The 12,199-nt window shown below is 46.8% G+C and overlaps 2 protein-coding genes across 2 annotated transcripts; one reads left to right on the forward strand and one right to left on the reverse strand.

Annotated features, from left to right (window-relative positions):
- Positions 1 to 1,556: 1,556 nt before the first annotated feature.
- On the reverse strand, positions 1,557 to 6,161 carry MRPL9 (mitochondrial ribosomal protein L9). The gene is made up of 7 exons (XM_032361567.1): positions 5,627 to 6,161; positions 5,308 to 5,464; positions 4,735 to 4,859; positions 4,471 to 4,521; positions 2,775 to 2,876; positions 2,189 to 2,272; positions 1,557 to 2,074 (listed from the first exon to the last, which is right to left on the reverse strand). The coding sequence occupies exons 1-7, from the start codon at positions 5,741 to 5,743 to the stop codon at positions 1,940 to 1,942; spliced, it is 771 nt and encodes a 256-aa protein (XP_032217458.1). The 5' UTR covers positions 5,744 to 6,161; the 3' UTR covers positions 1,557 to 1,939.
- A 2,763-nt stretch (positions 6,162 to 8,924) lies between these two features.
- OAZ3 (ornithine decarboxylase antizyme 3) lies at positions 8,925 to 12,079 on the forward strand. The gene is given in 6 exon segments (XM_032361568.1): positions 8,925 to 9,148; positions 9,436 to 9,496; positions 9,498 to 9,572; positions 10,317 to 10,492; positions 11,004 to 11,089; positions 11,836 to 12,079. Coding segments are annotated over 6 exon segments (564 nt in total). The 5' UTR covers positions 8,925 to 9,125; the 3' UTR covers positions 11,979 to 12,079.
- Positions 12,080 to 12,199: the final 120 nt, after the last annotated feature.

A 12,199-nucleotide genomic window follows, 5' to 3' on the forward strand; every position in this document is an offset into this window, starting at 1 on the left:
AAGGTACCATCTTTTTCATAATTTCAGGGGCTGATTATAGAAACAAAAGTTCTCCTTAAATTTCTTTCATCTCAGCTTCATTTTCTCCCAGCAATTATCCTTAGGCCTTATTTGAATCCCTTTAGAAAAGCAGAATCCAGGGCACCTGTGTGGTTCAAGTGGGTTAAGCCTCTGCCTTCAGCTTGGGTCATGATCTCAGGGTCCTGGGATCGAGCCCCACGTTGGGCACTCTGCTTGGTGGGGAGCCTACTTCCCCCTCTCTGCCTACTTGTGATCTCTGTCAAATAAATAAAATCTTTAAAAAGAAAAAGGTAGAATCCATTGTGCTTATTCAACTTCTTGACTTTATCAATATACCTAACAAAAATAACTTTTTTTTTAAAAGATTTTATTTATTTATTTGACAGAGAGAGACCACAAGTAGGCAGAGAGGCAGGCAGAGAGAAAGAGGAGGAAGCAGGCTCCCTGCTGAGCAGAGAGCCCGATGCAGGACTCGATCCCAGGACCCTGAGATCATGACCTGAGCCGAAGGCAGTGGCGTAACCCACTGAGCCACCCAGGCGCCCCAAATATAACTGTTAAAACCGAAGCCTATTTGCTTAAGTCCTTTGCCCACAGCACCCATGGGATCTAGCCTGCAGATGCATCCTCTTCAAATGTAAGGGCCTATTTAATCAGAGGGAGCCATTTTGTTGTCTACGTAGTCAACTTAGATTGACCCTGCCCCTACCAGAGGAACTTACTTGCAAAGCCTAGATACAAGGGCAGGTCAGGCCAGGTAAAGACATCCAGTCAGTGGGGTGTGCATATATCTACCAGGGTAAATTAAAATTCAATTGGCCACGCGTGTGTAACCTACCAGTTTTTTTGTGTGTGTGGCAGACCTAGCATGACTGCAGTTTTCTCTGTGTATTGCAATCTCATTGGCCACCTGTGTATAGCCCGGCTAAACTACCTCTATAAAAGTTAAGTCTGTGAGGCTGGGAGGGGTCACCTCTTTGTAAGAGACAGCCCTGACTGGTCAGTTTGATTCTCGATGCTCGGCATGAAATAAAGTTTTGCTTGACCTTCGCTTTGTATCAGTCTCACTCCTTTGATTACGGACCCTAATACTTCTTCCTTCCTTTTTAGCACTAAACCCCAGTAGTTCCAGAGGAAAACCTACTTGGTGGTCCTATCCCCAGTCTACTCAAGCCTGGTAAAAAACATCTAAAAAGAACACAAGCTTACAGTCAGTGGTATTGTAATAGCACTGCATGGTGACAAATGGCAACCAGACTTGGGTAGGCACAGGAGAACATGCAGAATTATCCAATCATTATGCCATACACCTAAGACTAACATAACATGGTGTGTCAAGTATGCTACAATCAAAAAAATTGGAAAATTAGAAATTTAAAATTTATCAAAACATGCACACAAACACTTAAAGACCATACACAGCCCCATTTGTAGCGGACAGAAAAGTAAACATAAAGGTGCGGTGGTGTTCAATCCTAACTGCATAAAAGTAACTGCTGTGCATATTGTATCACTGTTGTAAAAACACCAAAAAATAAAAAGAGCAAAACCTCTTTATTTCCTCTTGAGATACAAATGCTCAGTTTGTATGTGGGACCATTCCTGGAGACCGTGGCTAGCTCTTCCACTTGTTTCAACAAATTGCAGGCCAAACAGGATCTAGACTGTTTCCATCTGTTAAATCTACAGCCTGGTAGCCTATGAGCAGGACTGCCCGGTAAGGCCGGATGTAGTAACAGGCAAGCACGGAGGTAGGAGATACGGTGGATTCAAGGTGTATGTGCAGTTTAGGCCCATGTCCCCACATGCTCTCTAAATTCCATTATTTGATCAGAGCTGGGAGTGGTATCAGGGTGCTGGCCCATTGTTGCTCCCTGCTCCTCTGATTCTGCTCTTCTGCTTCTGAGGGTCAGAAGGGTTAGATCATCTGGGAGCTGGTGGGGGCCATTTCCTTGGCAGCCTGCCGGGCTAACCAGTACTTGTATCTTTTGGTCTTAGGCCTCTCAAAGTTCACCACAGACATAGGTACCTTCACAGTGTCAAGTCCGTTTACCTGTACACAAAATGACAGGAATCCTCAGAGGTCAGTTGGGCAGATAAGAGCTACTACCATCCAATCCCACCTTTTCACCAGCCAGAAAGAGGAGACCATATGTGACACACTCACCGTCACCTCACACCAGTACTCCCCCCACTGCGTAATGGGCTCTTCTGGTAACTTTAATGCATGTGGGGCGACCACAACACCAAGCTGCAAAAAGTCACAACCAAAAAGAGATCTTTTTACATTGATGCAACTGTAGGCAACCTCAAAGGAGGTTCTGGAGTTTCCTGTAAAGGAATGAAAAAAACTGAGTTTCACTGGCTGATTCCTTGGGAGGGCACAGACCTCCAGAGATAAGAGCAGAGAAACTCGGTCCTAATTTCTCAGAAGAGGAGGAGGATTCACCAAGGAAAAATAGGTCTTGAGACTGAAAATCACTTCACAAAAGTACAAATTCCCCAGTGAGTCACATTTCCTAGGTTTTCCCTATCTAGAGAGGAAATAAATGATTCCACCATCTTTTCCAATCTGCCTTCAAATTCTGGCCACTTAGTCCTTAGCCATTTCCCTCCCACAACCCCTGCAACCAAACAACACTTTCCCTAACTCAAGCTGTATGATCACACCCTTTCCTAACAGATCAATCGTTGGCCTCATTCCCGGGGAAGCTTCTACCCTCAGAGGTACAGCAGTATTTGGGAACACTCACATTTTTGAAGAAATGGCGGGCGACTATTTCAGGGTTTAGTTCCCATTTGACATTATTCTTCATCCCCACCTCCAGATGACAGCTTCTCAGAAATTTCACTGTCTGACAGGAATTATAAACAAGAGATACGTTAGAGGGACGCCTGGGTGGCTCAGTTGGTTAAGCAGCTGCCTTCGGCTCAGGTCATGATCCCAGCGTCCTGGGATCGAGTCCCGCATCGGGCTCCTTGCCCCGCAGGGAGGCTGCTTCTCCCTCTGACTCTGCCTACCACTCTGTCTGCCTGTGCTCGCTCTCGCTCGCTCTCTGACAAATAAAAAAAAAAAAAAAAAAAGAGAGAGAGATACGTTAGAGTTGCAATCAAAGGAGAAGAAACATGTTAGCAAGAAGCCTAAGGTCTGGGTTCAGGAAAAGGGCACAATTTCTGCCTCACAAGCATATAGGGAAGGTGACTGGGAGGGAGAATATTCTTCTTTTTAAAAATCTATTTATTTGACAGCACAAGCAGGGGGAATGGCAGGCAGAGAGAGAGGGAGAAGCAGGCTCCCTGCCCAGCAGGGAACCCAACGTGGGGCTCAATCCCAGGACCCCAAAGCCACGACCTGGGCTGAAGGCAGACGCCCAATTGACTGAGCCATTGTCTCAAGGCTGATTTTGTAGGAAGATTTTTAGCGAAACTTTGGAGGAGAAGGCCACCTATACCTGGCTGTTCCTAAGCAAGGAGAAACAGGCCATGTCAAAGTTAGACCTATCAATGGGGACCAGTGGTATATCTCAGAAGAGACTGACTTTTTCTTTCTTTTTGAGAGCGAGAGACAGCATGCATGAGTGAGGAGGGGTATAAGGAGAGAGAGAATATTAAGCAGGTTCCACGAAGAGCAAAAAGCCCGACCTGGGGTTTGATTTAACAACCCTGAAATCATGACCTAAGAGGAAATCAAGTCGGACGCTTAACCAACCGAACCACCCAGGTGCCCCAGGATAGAATAACTTTCACAGACCATATTAACCCAATACTTCTGGCCCTTCAGTCCTACCCCTACCCCATTAACAATTTCTCCCTGCTTATAGAATGAAGTATAAATTCATTAGCTGAGGATTCAAAATGTTTTGCAATCTCACCCCAACCTTCTTTCCAGCCATATGTTTTGTAATATTACCCTATGTAAGTCCTCTGGTTTTGCTAGACTGGTTCTACTTTCCATGTTAAAATAATGCCTGAACCACCTATACTTTTTTTCCCTTGATACCTTTCCCACTGTCCTGTTCTATCCAAAGCCTACTAATCCCACAAGGCCCAATTCAATCCCATCTGAAGAAAAGTCCTCTCCAGTCACCCTAACCCTTTTTGATCCATGTCATTCTTATAATCTACTGCCTTGAGGTTACTGATCACCTCCTCATGTGCCTATGTTCTCTGTGACTTATCTGTAAATATCCTTGGAGGCAGAATCCTCATCTCCCATTTTTCCACGGGTCCCCTGGTAATCGGGTTGGGGCCCTCCTCAATAAGGGCACATCACCCAACAAGTGAGGATCTCCCAGGAGGCCTCAATACCAGTTATGGCAGCCAAACATTTCTCCTTTCTCCTACACTTGTTTCTGCAATCAGGAGATTTCAAGGAAATCAAGGAGCCTCTCAGGAAGAAAATGGTGAATCCTTAGGTGACAAGTAACAACTTTCTATGTTTTTACTCACCATCTCACCTGCCCTGGTCTGGATCTTCTCTAATTTTCCTTCTTGTCTCAGCTAAAAAAGAAAGTTAAAGATGAGAAAAAAGAAAAAAAATAGGAGTCCATGATAAATATTGAATTTACTATGCTGGATACAGGCTGAGTTTCTGGATTCTTGTACTTCTAGTCTCTATTTCATTTTTAAGTTAGATAGCAAAGAAAAGAAAGTTGCAAGAAGAAATCTTATGATTTTTATTCCTCCAAGCCCCTCTGCCTTCCTTGCGCTCACCAATTTCTCCTCCTCAAACAGTTTCTTGTTTTCAGGGGAGGCATATACAGCCAGACCTTGAGGCAGTAGTTGATTCCGGCCCAAAGATTTCTTCACTGAGACCAGGTCACCCCGGACTCCAAGTCCTACCAATGAGAACAGATACTGGATCAGGCTCCTGTTTAAGGAGCAAAGAATCAAAGAAAGAAGCAGCTATTATTCCCTCATAGCGCTTATTCTAGAAAAAATGCTAATATTCACTAAGAACACTTAGAAACTTCTAATTAGTTTCTCTGGGCCTGATTTAGAAATTTAATATTCCCTGTACAAAGTGAGAGCTGTCCCATCACTGGATCTCAGTAACTGTAGCACATGCTATTAGGCCTCCTTTTCCCTCCTTGCACTGTTGCATGTTTCTCTATGCAGGAACGCGAGGGCACAATCATAGTACTTGTTATGGCTTCTTCTCAAATATACAGCAACTCATTTCTACAAAGTAGAATAAGGACGAAAACAGCTAAGGGGGGACGGCAGGGAAAAGCTGATGTCAAAGAGAGCCAGCCTAAGATAGGAAGTATCTTTACCAGGCCTCACCTTCCACGGACTGCGTGAGGATGAGCTCCAGGCTGCCTTTGGGCCCGTGTTTCGTGTCCTCTACCAGCTTATAGACCCGGTGTCGCCGGCGTAGGCGCGGCTTCCGGCCCTCTCCGGCCAGCGGCACCTTCCACCAGCGCTCCACGATGACTGTGCCCTGGCAGCCGGGGACGGAGGGTGAGCGAGCCTCCCGGAGAACCCCCTGCCGCCCTCAGCCGCCGGAACAGCCCCTGCCAAGCCGCGGCCCCCCAGAACGGTATTTGGGCGTAAAGAGTCCCACCAGAGGCGAGGACTCCCTGAGCTCAGAGGTGGCCCTCACCCGATTGTGAGAGAGGCTGAAGTCGCGCTCCGGGCCGGGCGTGCCCCCTGCGAGTCGCGGGAGCAGCAGGCCCCGCACCATTCCTCGCAGCAACGCTCTCCCCGCGGCCGCCGCCATGTTCCCAGCGCCGAGGGAGAGTGGAAGAGGACCCCAGCGCCGGCGCAGGAAAGGCCCCAGCGGCTGCCCGCGGCGCGCCTGAGCTGCCGCCTCTCCGGCTGGCGAAGCCGAGGAGCAGATCCGGCCCCAGTCCGAGGGTGGCCTAGCCGCCTCCTGGCGGTCGGGAGCTGGGGGAGCTAAGGCAATGATCTGTGATTCGGCGTTTTCCTTACTCCCTCCTTCCTGTTTCTTTTCCGAGCAGGCACGCCCTGACAGATCATGGCATGAACCGGAGAAAGACACCGTCTCCTTCTTGGCTTCACTTTATCTTTAAAATGGGGGCTTTGGTTTATTTCTTGTGGCTTTGAGGTCACTTGCGGCTGTGGCATTCTGTGATAACTGGATGCCAAGGGAAGAGGGTTGCTGCGCTCACTTTTCCTTACTTGAGATCTTCCTAAAATGGGGGAGAGATGGGATCCTCTGGAAAACTGTGGACAGCCAGGAGGAGGCCTACCCTTAATCTTTACAACTGTGTTACTCCAGCTAGTATTTAAAGAATTCTAAATAGCAAGGGAAATAAGCCACAGAAAAAGGAAAGTATGGCAGTGGTGAGGGAGCAGAAGGCACAAAGGACAAAGCACAAGCTGACAACCCACAACCCCCACCCCAGCTTGTGCTTTGTCCCCAGCTTGCCTTCTGCTCCCTTCGCAGCAGGGTCCAGACTGTTCTGTGGAGAATCTTCCTACCCGAGAGAAGACCACATACATGGAGTGAACAGGGTCTGTTTGGCATCAGAGATTGCGTAAAGGTGTTCTATGCATCCTGTTATTTGACCCTTAAACGTTCTCATTTCTCCTAATTACACTTGCCTCACTTAGCTTCCGGGACACCAGTTTTGTTTCTGTTGTCTTCCAACTTCACCAATTTTCTTCACAGTTTGCTTTGCTGATTTCTCCTTTTCTCCGAACTTAACTTGGAGTGCCCCTAGGACAGTCTTTGGATCTTGACTCTTTTCAATATACACCCCTGCTTTGATCTCATTCAGTCTTCGTGATTTCCAAAGTTCGTTCTCTCTCCTAGACTTCTCCTAAACTCAGACTTGAATAGCCCGCTGCTTATTTGTCTTCTTATTTATCTAATGGACAATTCAAAGTTAACATGCTTCAAATCAAACCCATCTCTACCCTGCCTCAAACTGCCTCACCTGAGGCCTTCCCCATCTCAGTTGATGGAAACTGAAACTGTTCTTTCAGTTCTTGGACTCAACTTATTTTTCTCAGACTCCCAGAAATTCTGGGGGTTCTATCTTTAAACTGTTTCCAGAATCCAACTACTTCCCACCACCTCTAATGGTTCAGCCTGGAGTAAGACACCATCTTTCTTCTGGATCAGTAGTAGTTTGTTGGCAAATCTGCCTTAGTGCTCTGCAATTTATTTACAACACAACAGTCAGGATCTTTAAAAAAAAAAAAAAAACAGACATCAGATCATGTTACCCCCCTACTCAAAACTTTGCAGTGACTTCCCCCTTTAGTCAGAATAAAAGGAACGGGCCATACAGTCGTCTACAGGGCCTCCCTAATCTGCCCCGTTAGCTGTTTGACTTCATCTCCTCCTTTCCTCACAGCTTACACCATGGCCTCCCAGTTTCTTGAAAACACTCAGGCACTTTCTCCTCAGGGTGTTTGCACTAGCTGTAGCTTAGGCAGGGAATGCTCTCACCCCCAGATGTTGGCTTGGCTAACTCCCCCACCTTTAAGTCTTTGATTAAATGTTATCTTTTCATTGAGGCCCATGTGGATCACCCTACTTATTTCTCCAGGCTGCCTAACCCCTTCACACTCATAATTTTCCTTTATCCTCTTTTCTCCATAGCACTTATCATCTAACATACTAAATTTTATGTTTATAGTTTGTCTTCTCACTGTTTCAGATTTATTAGAGAGAGTGCAACAAGGAGAAAGGGGGAGGGAGACAGACTTCCTGCTGATTGGGGGAGCCCCACAAAATCAAGAGTCAGGGCACTTAACTGAGCCACCCAGGTGCCCCTGTCTTCTCACTGTTAGAAGCTAAGTTCCATTAAGCAGGGGTCTTTGTTTTGTTTACTGGTGTAGCCCACGCGCCTAGAATATTGCCTGGCTTTCAGTAGGCCCTCAATCAATATTTGTTGAATGGGTGAGTGAATGAATATGCAGAGGTTTCAAACTGGTGGCCCCAGAATCAAATTTTGCTCACAGTGTTGCCTTTTTTTTTCATTAACAGTTATTCTTTTTTGAGTTATAGCCCCTAGTTAACATTTGGAGGAATTTAACACAAAAATCTATCTTTCCATTTTATGTTGAAAAATCATACAGGGGTACCTGGGTGGCTCCGTTGTTAAGGGTCTGCTTTCAGTTCTGGTCATGGTCCCAGGGTCCTGGGATCCAGCCCTGCATTGAGCCCCGCAATGGGCTCCCTGCTCGGCAGGGGAACTGCTTCTCCCTCTCCCATTCCTTCGTTTGTATTCCCTCTCTCACTGTCTCTCTCTGTCAAATAAAATCTTTTACATACACACACACACACACACAGAGTTAAGAAAAATCACACGATCTGGGACCACTGAGTCTGCATTTCTACAACTGGACAGAGCTGAGTTGAGCTTTCCACTTTGCTACAGCCCCACCCAGCAGCTAATTCCATTAGCTGTCCTGGCTCCTGAGGCTGTTTGCAATGTCTACCCTACAAGGCAATGATATAATTCAACCATGTGTAGTACCCCTGGGTTATTAAAGGTAGGGATATAATAAAAACATTGAATTGATAGGAACTGGGAACCAACATATTAGGTCAGACATTGCATTAGGGCCTCCGAAGCCTTCAGTGTTAAAGACACCAACCAGTTAATGGCTTAAGTGCAATGTGTATATGTGTGTGTTACAGGAGAGTATGCACACACATGCATGTATATGCCAGAATAAGGAGCCAGGTTGGGTGCACTGGATAGGTGCTCAGGTGAACCTGTTTACCAATCAGTACAGAAACTTAAGTATTCTAATAACTGGAACTGCTATGAAGTACTTACTAGATAAATAGGAGCCATAGTTAAGGGGGTTGGTAGGGTGGGGTAGGGGAGCAGCAGAGTGGAGTCCTGAAGTGACATAAGGGCTGACCCCTTGCCCATGTCATAGTACCCACCGGGTCACAATGACACCAGGTTGTGTGAACCTCTGCCACCCTCTCTGAACCTCACTTTGCCGCAGGGAGGCACTGAACTGAGAAACTGCCTTGTTACAGGTTGCGACCCTCTGCCTTCTCCCTTTCTTATATCAAGAGGGGAAAAACACGGAACTACCTCTACCCGATCTGGTCACCATACGCCTTTTACCTTTACTGTTACAAATACCGGATCACCCTCCGGGAGAAGATGCTGCCTTGTTGTTATAAAAGGTACTTGTTTTCATCTCTACTTGTAGTTGTTCATATAAACTTTCAGGAAAAATAAAAGAATTTGAAGGAAATTCCCAAGTGGTAAGTGGTAATAGCAAAAGAGGGTAGAATGCTGGCGTGGAACTTTAAAATTTTTCCATCTGGCTGGCCTGGGAGAATGGAAACAGGCTGGGCAACAGAAGATACAGAAGGTAGTGCCAGAGCCCAGTCCTATGTACCTGGAAGTTAGGAGCCTCTCCCCTTCTCAGACACAGAGGGAACTAATTTGGGCCCCTTTTCCCAACCAGCATCACTTATAAGGAACGGGAGGACCTGACACTCCGGCCCCGTTCCTGCCTTCAGTGCTCCTGAGTCCCTAGCAGGCCTCCAGGTGGTCAGAAGCACCAAACAGGGTGATCACAACCAACTTAAAGAATTATACTCGGTAAGTGGCCTTTGTGCTGGCGCCGTGCCAGGGAAGTCCCTAGCTTGCTGTGATACTTTGTGAAGAAGGGGCATTAGCTAGTTGGAAAAGAGTCTGTAGATCTTAGAGCTCATGTACAACAGCTAGTTGCTTTAGAAACAAGGATTCTGGCCCAGAGATATTAAGTCAAGATCATAGAGTTGGTGGTGAAAAGCAGAATGGGAAAAGAGGAGGTGGGAACAAAGAGCAGAACGTAGTAAGACTTCAGGGAAATAAAGTTGTTTAGATGCTAAGCAGGGTCTAGAAACCAGAACGCCTCAACTTGCCCCTGTACCCTACTGCAGTAACATGCCTGTGGGTGACCTCTGTATTTTAAATGAGAAATAGAATTCAGAGAAAACACCTATCATGGAAAAAAGTGGTAAAGCATTACCAGTGAGACAGTAAACAAATGACAGAATGTCGTTTGAGGAGTAAGACCTCTGAGGTAAGTTTCCAAAGGGCTGGTGTGCCTCTCAGGTGAGGTCAGCAGGCAGTAAACCTGCAACTGCATCGACTCCTTTCTAGATTGTTTGATATCAAGGAAAACTCCACAGTAGAGAATTAGGTCCTAGGACTAAGGGATAGAGTAAGACACTGGCTCCAATTCTCCCAGGCTCCCTGTCAGCACATAATTAGCTCTCTCAGACACAGCCAAATCGCCTGCGATCTGATCTGAGGTCGAGATGAGAACAGAAAACTATTACTCTTTTGTTCCTCTTCCAGGCTGGGAACCTGACGGTGCTGGCTACTGACCCCCTGCTCCATCAGGACCCAGTGCAGTTAGACTTCCATTTCCGCCTCACCCCCCAGACCTCTGCCCATTGGCACGGCCTTCTTTGTGACCATCGACTCTTCCTGGATATCCCGTATCAGGCCTTGGATCAAGGCAACCGGGAAAGGTGACTGACCCCCGATGGGAAAGCAGGAAAGAGGAGTGAGAGGGGAAGGGGCAAAGGGTTTCCTTCTTTTATGTCATAATCAGGGAGTGGGGCTGCTAACCGGTGAGGGTTGATTCAGAAGCTAGATACTCTCGCACCACTGAACTGGCAGGCAAACAAGCCTGTGAGCTGAGCCAGAATCTGGGTTTCAAGGAATCACAGCCCATGGGAGGCTGCTGGGCTGATTCAGAAACACAGAAGTGAGGATCCATAAATAGTTGAGTGATAGGACGTGCCTTCCAGCTGTTTGTGTTTATAGAGCAGTTCCTTCTACCCAGGCCCCCTTGGGTGTCAGTCCTATTGTGTGCAACCCCTGGCCTTCAGAGAAAAATCTAGCAATGCAAGTTCATCAACTTTTACTTCCTGGCTTAGGTCAGGAAAAAGGGAGCTGTAAGGTTTCTTCTATTCCAAGTAGGGGTCTGGATTTTTAGTTCACTAAACATTAATTGTAATTCTTCTCTCTGGCCCCTAGTTTGACTGCAACACTGGAGTATGTAGAGGAGAAGACCAATGTGGACTCCGTGTTTGTAAACTTCCAAAACAACCGGAATGACAAAGGTGGGGATTGGCTGTCCTTCCTGACCCATAGTGCTGAAGCAGCTGACAGCAGCTTTCCCTTTGTAGGATACGCTCTTCCCCTACTCTTTAGAAGAGAATGTGCCCTAGGCATTTCAGGGATTTAACCACCCCTCCCCCTACCCACATGCGCAAGGAAATGATGGCACCCAGCACTCTGTGCCTTCAAATTACACTGGGATTATGAGGAAGGCCCTACAGGTAGATGTCAGAAGCCAGACTGAGGAAGCACTCAAGAAATTAACACAGAACCATTCAAGGCATGTAGGCTGGTGGGACAGAAAGAACCTCAAACATATTAAGCACCTACAGTGCGAAGGGGTTGAGCATAGGGCCAGGAGGATAGGAATATTTTTAACCAAATGCTTGGAGCACATGTTGCAGAAACCACTTCTTCCCTCATACTGTTGGAAGATGGTCAAGGGCTTATTACCCTATCATTGTATTGGGCTTCATAAACCTCAGCTCATTTAAATTGTGAGGAAGGTTCTATGATCTCCATCTTACAAATGAGAAAACAAGTTCAGAAAGGTTAACTTGTATGTTACAAAGCTAAGTAAATGTTAGAGCCACATTTCGAGTCTAAATCAGCTAGTCCACAACACATCACCCTAATGCCAACACTACATGGCTTTCCCCCAGCCACTCCCCGGAGAAAGAAGCCAAATCTGGGGGAATAGCTGTATGGAGCCTTGAAGTCTTTTCTAATTGTTTTTCTCCTTTCACAGGTGCCCTGCTACGGGCCTTCAGCTACATGGGGTTTGAGTTGGTCAGGCCAGATCACCCTGCCCTCCCTCCCTGGGACAATGTCATCTTTATGGTGTATCCCCTTGAAAGGGACCTTGGCCACCTCTCCAGTGAGCCTCCCTGAACATACTTATTCCTGCGGATAATGGGAACCTGATAAATGGGAACCAGGATGTGATTCAGGACACCTTCCATCTTAGGAATAAAGGGTAGTGCAATCCTCAAGTGTTAACTTTTCTGGGGGGGTGGGCTGCGGGGGGAAGGCAGGGTTGGTTATGCAATCCTCAAGTGTTCACTATTTCTTGGGGGGAAAAATGGGTAGGCTGAAGTGGAACAGGAGCCCTA

This window comes from Mustela erminea, chromosome 10 (assembly GCF_009829155.1).
Source record: "Mustela erminea isolate mMusErm1 chromosome 10, mMusErm1.Pri, whole genome shotgun sequence".
Lineage (NCBI taxonomy): Eukaryota > Metazoa > Chordata > Mammalia > Carnivora > Mustelidae > Mustela > Mustela erminea.